The following is a 15,794-nucleotide window of genomic DNA, read 5'->3' on the forward strand; positions in this document are numbered from 1 at the left end:
AATTATATTATTGTATAACTTGATTTAAAAGTTAATTAAATAGTATACATAGAAAATATTTGAATACTTTTCTACATTAGTCATGTAGATTTCAACATTAAACTTCCACATAAATTTAACACGTAGATTCTGACAACTAATATGTAGACATTAATCTAATTAATCTCAAACATTAATCTAACATTCTCAAATAATAATAATAATAATAATGAAAGAAAGAAAGTAAAATTTACCAATATTGTTGAAAATTCTTTAATAAACAATATTTAGTATAATAAGAAAATTATGAATACAGAAAATAATAAATGAGCACTCTAGAAATTTAACAAGTTTAAAATGAAACTAAGTTGCCATGTTTTTAAAAACCTCCTACCCTTATCCACAATTTAATTGGGAATTTTCCATCTCCTAGGTAATTGTCTTCACCATGACTACAGAGCAAACATTAAACTAAACTTGTTTCTTTTAATGAGGTTTTAATGATATGGTATTAACTCAAATGGTTTTGGTCCCAGGTATTGTTGAAGGTGTATCATAATTTTTATAAATTGAACTTTAAAGTGTGTATTTTAAACAAACTTTATCAACAAAAATGAACAAAATTTGATGTGTTGAACATCCTAGTGCTTTGATGTGTTGGACGCATTAGTGGTAAATTTTGCTTTGGTGCACCAATGCGCTTGTTAAGTGACTGAAAACTGCTGCAACAAGACGAGGAATTTTACTACGTAGTGTTGAAAAAAAGTGCTTCTCTTGGTGAAATTATGGAAGTATAAGTTGATAATATGTTTATAATATTCGTGTAACAACTCTTATTTTATGAACTTTTAAATTTTCATATAAAACTTTTAAACTCTCATATAAGCCCTTGAAATGCAATGTCATGAATGTGCACCTTCAGATGGCGGTCTGAATCAAGATAATGGAAGTTACATCACAACTTCCTTTTGGAAACCTATGTTTTGATATTTGAATCAAAAAAAACTTTTGCATTGATTTTTTGTTTGTTTTTGTTTTGTTTTATCTTTAACCCTTTTTTATATATATACTATACTTGACAACGAGGGTATCTATACTCCCTTGAAATATTGCATAAAAATTAACTCAAAAAATAAAGAGTTACATCCAAAATAGAAGTTTTTATTTTATGGTTTTCATCATATAATCATATAAAACTCTTTTTTAAAACAAGTAGTGAGCATCCAAAGCTTGTAATACATCAATCTTTTAATAACTAATGAAAGCTTTTAATATATCAATCTTTTAATGATTGTCAACTAATGAAAGCTAATTTATGTATTTTATGTAATTTACGTAATTTTTATATATATATATATATATATAATATATAATATATATAATATATATAATATATATAATATATATATATATATATATTTTATGTAATTTATTTATTTTATTTTGAGCTAATTTATGTAATTTATGCATCTTTTAATGGCTGTTGACTAATGTTCAGCATGAACCTTTTAAAGCCTGTCAACTGATATTTTTTCTTTGGGGTTTATATACTTTTGTATCTTGTTTGAAATGCAATGTTTTTCTGCAACTAATGCAGATTTTTTAACCAGTTGTGAAAACTTTTTGGCAACTGAAATACTAAAGACTTAAAGTGAGTCAATAAGATATAAAAGATCTAAAATTTAAAATTTGTTTGAAATTTAATTATTATTTTTATTTGTTATTATTTATTGCCATTATTTATTTTTGAAATTTTTAATACATAAGTTTATATTTTAAAACATTTTACTTTTTTAAAACTTTAAAATTTTTTTTGCTTTTTTGTTCGAAAGCAAAATGATGATGTTTATACTTGTACTTATGTTTTTAACAAAATCAAAAAATGTTTTCAACAAAATAAATCTCAACAGGTAAATTTTCTCCTTGGTTACAACAACAAGCAAACTGTTTACAAATAACTTCTATGGAAATCTACTACTTAAAAACAGAAGCTTTTGGTTTTCTTTAGAGAGTTTTTTTAAATATTTATTAATTGCTAAGTTTAATGGCATTCATTAAATAAATATAATTTTTATTATTAAATTCAATAAATAAAATTCATTAAATTTAATATGATTATATCATTCATTCAATGCTTGTTGAATGGATGCCATTTTATTGCACTTAATAAGATTTGTTTATTAAGGTTCGTTCAGCGCTTTACAAAAACAACAAGGAAACAAAGGTCTTTACCAATATAATAAGTGGAGAGCTCAGACTCAATAAACACTCTACAATTGATGTATATCAAAAAATTATGCCTACTTAGGTAACAGATGTTTTATATAAGAGATCTTACTTAGGTAACAGATGCCTTATATAAGAGATCTTACTTTGATAATAGATGCTTTTTATAAGAGATCTTACTTAGGTAACAGATGCTTTATATAAGAGATCTTACTTAGTAACAGATACTTTATATAAGAGATCTTGCTTAGGCAACCGATGCTTTATATAAGAGATCTTACTTAGGTAACAGATGCTTTATATAAGAGATCTTACTTAGATAACAGATGCTTTATATAAGAGATCAATTATAAATAAATCAAAGTTTGGTTTGTATCAATTTTAAATCTATTTTTAAGATCTTTAAAATCGTTGATAATAAAAGTATCAACTTTAGTCCCTAATATGGATAAAAATTATGAAAGTATTTGAATTAGCATTAAAATATTATTTAAATTTTTTAAAACACATTTAAAAAAAAATTGTAAGAAAAAAGTGAATATGAAAAGAAAATAGTTAAAAAATAGTTATTACATTTGCCAAATAGGCTGCTCAATTCAAAAGTTGCAGAGAATCTTGGAGATGATACCTGCTCAAGGCACTTTCAAACCATGTTTAAAGCTGAGAATAATGAATATGTGTCTGCCATTATTGAAGAAAACCTACATGCAATACATGATATAATTGAAGCTCTGACATCATTTAATCATTTTACAATCAATTAAATCATTTACAACAAATAGAAAATAGCCATCAAGTTAGATAACCCACAAGTTAACTGAACAAAATCAAAAGAATAGAGTTGAGGGATGTAAGGAAAATTTAGCAACCTTGTAAGCACAAAAAGAAAAGTTAATTAAGATTTTTTTTTAGTGTTAGTTCACCTCCCCAAGGCCAAGAAGGCCACTACAGTCAAGAAGGCTACTTTAATTGTGATGACAATCCCAGCGTGAAAAATAACAATTCAAAGGTGAGCTGCCAATTTATCAAAAAAAAGAACACATGGAATTGACGGTCAATTGTTTTTTTTTTTTTCAATTGCTCATTAAAAACTGCTAATGTTAATTAGTTAATTATGTTATTAACTCTCTTTCGCAAGTACTATTTAAACTAAATATTTAATACTAAGGGGACGGTTCACCTTTTCCTTCACCTTCCCCAAGGTCGATAAGGTCACTAGAAGCAAGGAGGCTACTTAATTATGGTTATAACCTTCTCTCAACTTTATAAATCTAAAACATGACCCTTGACAAACAAGGCCACTGCACAGAGAAACAAGTTGAGCATGATACTACATGGGACGTGTTGGGGATTGAACTCAGAAGCCTTTTCTTATGAAGCGAGTGCAAAAAACATAAAAAGAATTTTAGGATTTAAAATACTTTTTAATTGTTAAAATGTTTAAAGATTTATTACAGAAAAAATAAAAATAAAATTTTTAAATTCTTAGTTTTCATTGAGCAGTCATAAAAAGGTAAAATTTATTTAAATATTTATTTGAATAACTATAGTAAGTTAAAATTTAAATTTTTGTAGAGGAGTTCTGAAATCCTATTATAGTAGTAAATCAAACTATTTGATTGATAAGTTATTGTATTTGTTTTTAAAGTTGTATACTGTTTTTGAATTTGCTAAGTCATTTGATAACTTCTTTTAATTAATCACTATTCTGTTACTGAAAATAATTTTGGAGGTAACTCTACAGCCGTTTTTTAAAACGCCTTAAGATCAAAAAGTTCAAAATTGACTTTTTAATGAAATAAGCAAATATAGATGATAATAAATGTTATTGAATAATTATTTTTTAAAAATTATGAAAAAATTCATAAAGATTACTAGTTTCAAAAAACACCTTAAAAATGATATCTGCTTTTAATTTTTAAAATTTTTTTCAAAACGCCTTACGCATTAGTTTGGGAAAAATCATTTGACTAGACTATGTTTTGAAATTCTTAATAGGTAATTATAGTTTACTATAACAATTATAGTTATTGTTATATTATGTTATAACAATAATTATTGTATTATAACAATTATTATTATAATAAAACAATAATTAACTATAAAGAATTTCAAAATATAGCATAACTAATATCACTGTCGTAAGAACAGGAGGAGGGAGGGTGGGTTTGGATGGGACATTTGCCACTTCCCCCCAAGTTTCTTAAAATTTCGTGTTTTTTTTTATTCAAATTCTATTTTTTTCTGCCCTAGCCTGCTTTAATTTCTGTTTCCTGTCTCCCCCTTCCCCCTCCCCCTCACCCCTTCCCCCTCCCCCCTTCCCCTCCCCCCTTCCTTTAACATTTTGACCTTTTAATGTGACTGACTAATATTACAAAACAGTTATATTAGTTGCATATGTTTAAAATTATAAAATTTTTAATGTAAAATAAATATATTTAGAAAATGAAATAAGTAATAATACAAAAAGGAAAAAACTAATAACAAGGAAATTTTTATGCGCAAGACATTTATAATATATAATTTTGAAATCGAAGAGTTAAACGTAAAAACTCCTAATCTTAATCGCAAACAAATTTTCCCAAAACTCTCTTCTATTAGGGGGCATTAAATGACAAAGTGTTGAAACAAGTTTCGATTTTTAAATTGGATTGATTCCGGCTTTTAAATCTCTTATAGTATATTGTAAAGTTAACATTTTTTCTTTCTGTTTTTTGAATAAAACTGATGCTTCAATCACAGGCCTTCAATCATAGTTACAACAATAAAACATGCTATAAGAATCTAATTTGAACTCAATTTTGGTGATGTTTTCTATATATGGACAAGGAGACAATTTTTTCGACATATATTGAGTAATTTAAAAATAAAAGCTCACTTAGTTACAGCTACAATTTTCCCACCAATAAATGATTTCAGATTTGTCCAGACATTCTTGCAAAAACAAATATGTAGAAATTAGCTCTTCTTTACACCGCCCAGAAATTTCTTTATTCCAAACAATTGAAACTACACTACAGAAATTTCTTTATTCCAAACAATTGAAACTACACTTTCCTTCGTTTTTCCAATAGGCACAAATGTATCATTGTATGTTGTTAATCGTTGACAAAACTTTGCTTCTTTAAAATTTTCCATTCTTAGTAACATAATTACTTTTCCCATGTCTGTCGTCTTTATTACTTCTTGTGCACAGACAGTTCGATCAGCATCAAGTCTATATTTGTTTCTGGCGTGTCCGATCCTTTTCATGTGAATATTCCATGTCATGCAATCTGTACAGTCCGGAGTTAAAGTTAATTTAGAATGGTTCTTTTCTCAACAATGTGATAAAAAGTCTGCAAAACATCTGGAGCTAGCTGTAAAATAATTGCTCCAAATGTTGTGTGGTTTTTTTGTTATAGTGGGATGCGTAATTTAAATAGATGATTTTTGTGTAAAAGTTTATAAAAAGATCACAAAACATGTGGAGCTAGTTGTAATAATTGCTCTAAATGTTGTATGGTCTTTTAAAAAATAATAACATAAAAATAGTTACAGTTTGAAGTAAAATAAATATTATTTTTAATAAAAGTCAAAATATTGATTTTCAAAGAGAAAAATTTACATACATCAATATATTTTTTAAAAATGTATGTTTATTACCATTTGGATACTTAGCCAAGTTTTTGGAAAAATTTGTTGGGAAAATTGAAGTAAATTTACTTGTTATTGGTTCACAAGGCGTTTTGAATGCCGCTTTCATCTATAAAAAAGCCTGTCTTCGTTTTTTCTGACAAAAAATATAACACAAATACTAATTTTTTAAAATTATTCTTATTTTTTCCAATCCATAGTATAATAAAGATAATATTTTTAAAGTTTATATATAAATAAATATTTTAATTACATATCTCTTGCAAAACTGCAAACTTTAAAATATATATAAAATAGTGTTTTTCTCGAAATACGTAAAAAGCAACTTAAGGCGTTTTAAAAAATGGCTGTAGAACTGCTTTTAGGTAGTTGTGAATTCTTTGTGTGATTTTTCTACAATACTTAATGATGAACCATTTAGAATTGATGAAAAAACTATGAGTTAGGATGGAAACATTTAACTTTGTTTATAAATGATTTTATTTTGAAATATTGAATCAGGCTATAGTTCTTCAGGTTCTGCAGTTCTTCTGGTTTCTAGACTTTATAATCTTAGTATTGATAAATGTTCTTTATATGATTTGTGCTTGAGACCTGGTACGAATTTTTTTGCTCCTTATCGAGTTTTCTCTTTTTTTTTTTTTTTAATGTGTGGATTCCAGATTGGTACACAAAGTTCTAGTTCAGGTTTGATGTATGTTGTGTATAGTTCAGGAAATGAGTCAGTGGACCAATACTAAAATCTTAGCTTCAATATACCTTGTTTAAAGCAGGCTTCATTTGTTATCATGGTTATTGTTAAATGTTGTTATATGTTATTGTGATGTGGTCTTCTTATTGTGATGTGGTACTTATGTTGATACCTATGTTCCATTTGTATGATGTTTTGTTTAAATTTACAATTCTTCCATATTTTTAGATAACAATAATATTTTTATTGGAAGCAGCTGATGTTGTTAATTTTAGTTTAGTAAAAGAAGTAAAGAGATTTCCATAACCTCTTAATTTAATGCAATTAAATTTAATTTTTTCCAAATCAGCATAAAATGACTTTTTGGAAATTTAATTTAATTGCTTTTAGATTAGTCCATTGAAATTAAAATAAATCTATACACTGTGGAATGCCAATGGAAAAAAATAATTGGACTTTTTTTTTAAAATTATTAGTCCATTGTGCATTTATTGCAGGGTTTTTTTTTATGTAAAAACCAAACTCAAAATCAACAATTATCCAAATAGCAACCAATTTTTTCGACAATCAAATTCTAATTTTCGACAATCAAAGTTCTATGTTTATACTATTCTAAATTCTATTTATAAATTCTATACAATCAAATTTTGACAACATTCAAAAGTCTATGATGTTAAGTAATTTTGTTCTATTAAATATCATCTAAGTTAAAATCTTTTAAGAAGTCTATTTGTTGATCATAAATAAGTTTTCTAACATTTGACTTGCGGATATGAAAATTATTACAATAAAGTTAGCAAAAGCATCACTGACTTGAGTGTTTAATTGTTTTATTTGCTCAAAATTTATTTTTTATCTAAAAAAACTTTATTTTTTAAAAAGTTTATTTTGTCTGAACATAAAGCTATACATAAAATTCATTTAAAAAACTTTATATCAATTTTATGAAAAAGGAATTTATCAGATTCCCTTAAATGAACCCGATTTAGAAATTAATAATATGTCTATACTATTAACAGCACAAACTATATCCCAAAGCAATCTGACTGAACTAATAATATGCATACAGTAAGGTGAAGCCACTTTAGATAAAATAGCAGTCATCTTCAGACTTAAATTCTTTCATTACACTCTGAAGTAGGTTATTCCTCATTTTAACAACTTGAAGTGTAAAGAAATTTTGGTGCTGCGGAAATCCTGGAGCTAAAGTACAAGTACTAAAGTATTAATCTTTCTCTATGGTCCCAAGTGTGACCCGCTGGACCATCAATAACAAATGAAGAAGCAGGTAGTGGCTGATTTTGCCAAGTGGTGAGATTGTAAGCAAACATGTGTTGTTAAACATAGTCTCTTGATTTGTATTATAACATACAATTTTTTAACAAGCAATCGGGATTTTAAGATTTTAAAAAAAAAGAAAAAAAAATCTTTGGTCTGGGTTTTTTTGCTACAAACATTGTTATTTTATGTTGCTGCAAAATTGATCATTTTAATTTTTTTGACTTTTCATAATTCACTGACCTGATCATTTATCGGAAATATGTCATAATCAGCAAAATATTATACAGACATTATAATTATTTAAAATAACCTTTACTACACCGAGTAAGTAATTCTGGCACTGGATACAAATTTTTGCGTTGGACAAGTCAAAATCCCTACTAAACATAATGATGTTTAGTCGGGATGACTTTGTGTACCTAATTGTGGCTTCTTTTTAGTGCAGACAATTATGATTAATAAATATTTAATAGTTTTTAATAAGTGCTCTACCACTAAACCACTACTACTTAAAAAATTTTTTTTGGTTTTGACACACTTGACTATATTATAATATGAATATCATTTTAAATCTTCATTAGCAACTATACTCACTATACACAGTATAAATATCGAAGAAATAATATATTAAATAAATGATAAATTTATGTAAAAAAATAAAGATAAAGAAAGATAATTCATATACAGCAATTTGTCTTATTTTAACGTTGATAACTTTATTTAATAATTATTATAATACAAATTATTTTAATACAAATATATATATTGTATAGTAAGTATTGCAGTAGTGGTGTAGTACCGCGCTCAACTTGTTTCTTCGCGCAGCGGCCGGTAAGTGGGCTCTTTCAGCTATAACTTTTGTTGCTCTTTTTTGGATGCGCTTAAGAGTTCAGATATCTCTTTTTAAATATGGTGACCAAGTTTGTGTAGCAAAATCAAGGTGTTAGCAGACGTAGGTGGTATAAAGCGACTTCCTAAGAGATAGCTCTACTTTTAAATGTCTTTTTCAAGGTACCAAGTATTCAATTCACTTTAGCAGCTGCTGTTTAAACTTTATTTTTTTGTTTAAGATCATTGAAAATCAAAACTCTGAGATCTCTTTTTAAATTAATTCAATTTCTTGATGTTGTCTATGATCACTATATCCAGATATTAAATATTCAGCGTTAGACTTGGTTTTAATACAGTTAAATTGCATGACTTAGTATATTTTTAAATTTAATTTTAGATGTCACTTTTCACATCTTAGGACTGTATTATCAATACCTTTTTGTAATATATTAGCATCTACTGGCATCTTAACAACTCTGATTATCTTACTATTGTTAGCATAGAGTTTTATAGAATGGTCTATGCAGCTAAGTAAATAATTGATAGAGAACAAATAAAAGAAATCTTAGTACAGAACCCTGAGGAACACTGCTAGTTCGATTTAGATATAGAATCACCCAATACTACTCTTTGCTTTCTGTTTCTGAACCATGGTTCTATCCGTGCAATAAATTGACTTTGCATGCCACATGCTATCATTTTATAAATGAGTCGGCGATGGGACACTTTATCAAATGCTTACTCCAAGTCAGTGTGACCACTATGTTGTCTCAAAAACTGTCTTGTTTGGCTTTTGTTTGAATTTCAAGTAAATTGGTTATACAGCTTTTTTTTAAAATAAAAACGCATTGAGATTTCGAGATAATATTGTTTTCACTAAAGAATTTCATAATTGCTTCATGTATAGGATTTTCTATAATTTTACTTACAATAGATTTTAACACTAAAAACTATTCTCTCTAAAAAGTTAACTTACAATAGATGTTAGCTCCTAGTTATTTGGAGCTTCAAGTTTACTGCTTTTCTTAAAAATGAGAGAAACATTTGCGATTCTCCACATATCAGGAATTTAACCACTTTTCAGGGAAAGGCGATAGATAATAATTAATGGAATCGCAACTTTTTGCAAACTCTTTGAGAACTCTAGGATGAATGTTGTCATATCCTATTGGTTTTATTGTATTCAGTTTTTTAACTCGTTCTTGAACAATTTTTTCGGTTATAACTAGCTCCGTTTCTATGTTGTAAAATGCTTTTGTTTGTTGGCCATAATCTGGAAGAGGATTAGATCTTTTTAAAATAATAAGTAAAAATAATCGTTTAACTTGACTGATAGATCATTATATATAATTATATATAATTCAACACAATTTATTTTATTTATGTGCTTGTTTATTTCTGTGTAATTTCCCCTGCTCCATATATAACGACTCCTCAAAGCTCAAGACATTACTAAGTTTTTTTTTTATAATAGTACTAAATTCTAAAATAAAATGGGCACGTCCTCAAAATGTACTGCCCAGTACGCCCTCAAAAAGTACTGCGGTGCTTTACACATTATATCTGAAAAACTATTAAGAGTGTTAGTGATTATAAGATCCAGAGTGTTAACAGGTTTTTTTGTCTCGATTATGTTTATATGTAGGAAAAGTCACAAGCTGGATAAGATGGTTCGCCTCAAGACAATCAGTGAATAAATTTGCTGGTCTCTTGCAGCTAAAAATTGAACTTTTGCCTCCTGCATTATAATATTCATACTAAATATGGGGGTTGTTAAAATCACCAGTGAGAACTGCGCTTGAGCTTCATAACTTGTTAAGAGAGCTATATGCTAAAGTTATTAATTCTTGTTTGTCTTAAATGTACTAGAAGGAGGCTAATAAATACATCCCACAAGGATTGCATCTTCATTTGTGTAGATAGCGCACCAGATTTGTTCAATGTTTTGTAAATTTAGCTTATAGGTGTTGACATCAATAGAAACAATAAAAGTCAAACTTTTTTGCTAATGTAATGATATGTATAAATGTTTATTCATCTACAAATGTTTTTTCTATCTGCATTCTATTTACAAATGTTTTTTCTACATTTCTATCTACAAATGTTTTTTCTATCTACAACATAATCTACATTATGTTTACCAATAAGTTGAATGTCTATTCTTTGTACCTCTATTGTACCCCTGAATGTATATTCTTTATAGCCCTGTTGTACCCCTAAATGTATATTCTTTATACCTTTGTTGTGAATTGCTCTGAATTTCTATTCTTTATATCCCTGCTGTTCTTGTTGATAAATTTACTTTATACTTTTGTATACGTTTAATCTTATATTAATTTGATTGTTTTGGTTCTTGGTTATTATACTTTTCAATATTTTCTTTTTTAGATCCAATTTTGTTATCTGCAAGTATGGATAAGAGTTTAATTATATGGGAATATGATGAAACTAATGAAATTTGGTTAGATAAGGTAAAACTGTAATTACATGGGAATATGATAAAACTAATGAAATTTGGTTAGATAAAGTAAAACTGTAATTACATGGGAATATGACGAAACTAATTAAATTTGATTAGACAAGGTAAAACTGTAATTGTTTAAAACTACATACAAAAAGTTAAGATTTGTTGGACAAAGTTTTTCTGAAAAGAATGACAGTTTTTTATTAACAATTTTGATTTAATTTTTATGTGGTGTTGTCAAGGCAGTTTATATTATAGTGTCTGTATGATATTTTGTTTTTTTGATCAGGTCTGTGAATTATGAAAAGACGAAAAAAATTAAAATGATTAATTTTGTGGTATCTTAAAATTTAAAGGTTTGTTGCAAAAAAACCCAGAACAAAAATTCTTTTTTTTAAAAAAAAAATCTTCTTAAAATTACAATCACTCAAGCAAATTTGAATGACACTTTTAAATAAATACGTTTTTTTAGGTGAAATGAACATCATAGTTTAATTAAATGATCTGTTCTGATCGTTTAATATATCGTATCTTATATTGTATCTTATCATATATTATATCTTAATTATAACCTCTTTCTTGGTCAGAATTCTAGGATTTTTTTTGAAAATTGGTAGAAATATTGTATTTTGACAACTATATATAATTAATAGTCAGAACCGATTAGAACTAGGATCTGTAGTAGGTCAAGGTACTTTTTCAAAAGATTTTACCTAAGTTCATGTTAATGCCGATGAGAGAATCAATTTAAAGACTCCAAAATGGTGATTCATTATTATGGGTCATAAAAATGTTTTGAAAATTATATAAAATAACGAAAAGTTCCTATTAATATTAAAAAAGCCTAAAGCAAAAAAAGATTTTACATTTAAAGCTCTTGTTTAAACATAATACACTGATAAAATCATGCTAATCTCAAATAAAAGAATTTAAATAATTTGTAAATCGCCTTAACTACACTGAGTGTAATTTCTAAAATTTTTGTAAATCCTATTTTTGTCATTTTAGAAGCTATAAATACTTTAAAATTTACGATGAATATTTATTATACCCTAGTCTACTAAATATTTTATTGTAATCCATGTCATTATACCTCTGACACAATAACCATGGTATTAAACTAGCGGCAAATAATTTTATAAAAAATTAACTTGTTAAACATTTTTATTCAATTTTCAATTTTCTATTGATTATAAAGAATGAACATATTATACATTTTTAAAGAATGATAATATTATACATTTTTACTCAATTATAAACACCAACATATACAAATATACTTCACAAAGTCTAGTTAATTTATTTAAATAAAATAATGATAATGATAAGGACTTTTTTGGTTAAAAGGATCCAAACCTTTGAGACATAATGTGTTTAAATTAAAGAGAATGATAAAAAGAAAAATGTTTGGGCTAAACTTTTTTGATTAAAACAAAAGAATAAATGCATACCAATAAAAACTAACTTTTGTTTTAGATGCTTTCTCTGTTTTGTTGTAGGCCAAAGTAGTCTTCATAATTTATGCCGCAATCTACAGTCTTGATAATTTATTAAAGCGCGTTTAATTCCTATGAGTTTTAGTATATGGTATCGCCGTTTTTTTTGTTTGTTTAGATAATCGATATTTTAAACAAACAAAAAAATCAATGATGTCATGTACTAAAACTCTTAGGAATAAAACGCCCTTGAATAAATTATCAAGTCTGTAGATTGCATTGCATACTATGACTATTTGGCCTACAACAAATCAGATAAGGCAATCTTTGACTAAAACAAAAAAGTTAGTTTTTCTTGGTATGCATTTATTCTTTTGTTTTAATCAAAAAAATTTAGCCCAATCATTTTTTTTTTTAATCATTCTTTTTAATACGAACACAGCATGTCTTGGAGGTTTGGAGGAACCCTTTAACTTGTTTAAAGATCCTTATCAGTCCAATTAAACTATTTAAATCAGCTTTTCTTGTGAGCTTATAAGTTTTATTATGCACATGGCCCACTTCCTGGACACATAAATGACCAGGATGTTAGTATTTTGTAGTGATTGAGTTATTGTTAATATTGTTGCTTGAAAAATGCAATTCAGCATTTGATATTATACTATTCCAATTTTGAGGTACACAGCAGTCAGACCAAGTAACTAGGTTGCTCTTGTCCCTTTAAGTTGCCACAACATCTAATATCTTGAAAAAGGCGCTAGAAAGGTTATTGCTGACTCTGATTGACTTGGACACACTCTGCTTTCACTCATAAAAAGTTCTTTTGCAAGATCATTATCTTAATTTCAGGGATGCAAAGTCAGACTCTAGAGTCCAGGAGTCCTTGTTTTTACCCGGAGTCCTGCCTGTCATAAAAATTGTTGGGTCTCCAGGATTTTATATCAGTTTTATATCAAATTTTACATCAGCATATAAACGTTTCCTAACTAACCTTTATTAACTTTTATTAGTTTGATAATTTGTTAACTTTTATTTAACTTTTGATAATTTGTTTAGCCAACAGTTACATAACTTTAAACCAGTAAACGCATGAATGCATTGAATAGCACTGTGTATGGCAAGCCCTACGGCATATAAATTATTAAAAAATGTGCAGTGTCTTGCCACACATCGTCTATAGCAGACATGCCACTATGCCACACATCGTCTATAGCAGACATTGCTTTTAAAGAATAAGAGGCGAATCACAGCAAATGTGGGACACCTTTGGCGTACACTGATTGCTAGATGCCGAGTTATGCTTAGGTTAGGGCATTGTCCTGGATCTGTAGGAGAACACAATGAGAATTTTAATTTTAGATTAGCGCTTCACTTTTCTATGTAAGATCTATGTAAATCTGGAACAACTTTATCTTTAGCACAAATATTTGTACACTTAACCTACTACAGCCGTGGTGCAGTGATTAGTTTTTGGGCTCAGAACCATGAGGTCCGAGGTTCGATGCCTGTGTTGATGCCAAAGTAAAAAGAAGTGTTTTTCTAAAGTGGTTTAAATTATATTGTTTAAACAATATAATTTCAATTATATTTAAATTATATTGTTTAAAAATGAAGTCTTTTATATTTGTCTGAGTACGTCGTCAGAATAAAATTCGTAATATTTTTTGAGTCACTATAATTTATCATTTAAATTACATATAAACGCATTATGACATTTTTGTTTAAATCCACATTTAGTTTATAAGTTATTATAACAATGATTTTAATAACTATTATATGGGTTATTTAACTTGCGTAATTTTACTTTAATTTTGTAAAAAATTACGCAGTTTATGTTATGTAATTTTGGGAAGGGTGTAAAATAAGAGAAAACCAATGCGTGGAGAAACAAGTTGAGCCTGGTAATCGAACTTGGGTTTTTTGTTTACCCAGCGAGCACTTTACCACTACACCACCACTGCATGTGCACTTATAGTTAACAATTCCTTAAATAAAGCATATTAGTAGAAATACCTTCAACTTAAAACAAATAGTTATTTTTTGAGCAAAGAAATGTAATTGAAAAATAAATTATAATTTTTCACAGCATATTTGAAACTTAATATAGTCTATCATTTCAGGGGCATTTTTTTTTCATTACTTTTATCAAAAATAAATAAAATAAAAAAATGTCCAAGGAGTCCTTATTTTTTGACCCCGAATTCTGGAGTTTCTAAAAATTTATAGGACTTTGCATCTCTGCTTAATTTACAGCACTTTTAAAAGTCTTTTTAAATCATTTTAAATATTTTTTTTAATTACAGAGCCTGGTTTTTTCCATTACTATTAAACATTTCGTTACAAATTGTTCTATTTTTTAACATTACTAATGTATTTGATGTAATAAATTAAAATTATATTTATTTTTCTGTTATATTCAAAACTATGTATTCATTATCTGACCGTTAGATATAAGTGATGGGAAATAAACATGCACCAACTGACCGTTAGGAATTAGACTTATATCGACAGGCCATTAGAGATGTTCTCACAAAATGTACTTAAATTGACTAACAATTTGTGGCTGAAATGTTATTATCAAATTTTTAAAAAATATTAAATTTTAAAAAAAATGGCTTTTACCTTTATAAAACTTCATTTTATTTTTATTTTAATAATTGTTTTAATGCTGATAGAAACCATACTTTTTGTTTTGCAATGTAATTAATTTGGGTTAAGCTACAGAGCATTTTAAAAATGATTTACAAAAAATGACAAATATTAGTATTTTAGTGATATTTTTTTTATATCAACGTCAAATGAAAACACTTCACATTGATATTCAGAACTATGTATTTATATGATTTTATTATGTATTTATATGTACTAGCAGAAAGCAACCTGTAATACAGGTTATGGTTGGTCTGTTACATGATTAATTTGTAGTGGCTGTTTTCCACAATTTAAAGTTGCAAAACATTAAGTAATAGGGGAAAGTATGCACCCTTGATCCTAAAATCCAGGGGGAAAAAACTAAACAAAATTTACAAAAGACAAAATTATAATACTATTTTGAAGCTTTCTATATTTATGGTTCTAATAAACTTTAAGAAAGTATATATATATATATTTTTATAGTCAATATTAGTTTTCCTATTCCTAATAATTTAGTTATTAACATAATGCGCCCTGGATTTTATGATCAAGGGTGCACGCTTTCCCCTACCCTTTTAGAAAAACGCCTTCAAATTGAAAAAAATTAAACCATCTG

The 15,794-nt window shown here is 27.2% G+C and overlaps 1 protein-coding gene across 1 annotated transcript in view; it reads left to right on the plus strand.

The window, feature by feature from the left end:
- The window catches only part of LOC100214096 (elongator complex protein 2), a 119,317-nt gene that overhangs the window by 48,297 nt on the left and 55,226 nt on the right, over positions 1–15,794 (plus strand). The window contains exon 10 of the mRNA XM_065809779.1: positions 11,033–11,115. Coding sequence (XP_065665851.1) covers positions 11,033–11,115 — 83 coding nt within the window. The remainder of the gene's footprint in view (positions 1–11,032; positions 11,116–15,794) is intronic.

This window comes from Hydra vulgaris, chromosome 11, assembly GCF_038396675.1.
Source record: "Hydra vulgaris chromosome 11, alternate assembly HydraT2T_AEP".
NCBI lineage: Eukaryota > Metazoa > Cnidaria > Hydrozoa > Anthoathecata > Hydridae > Hydra > Hydra vulgaris.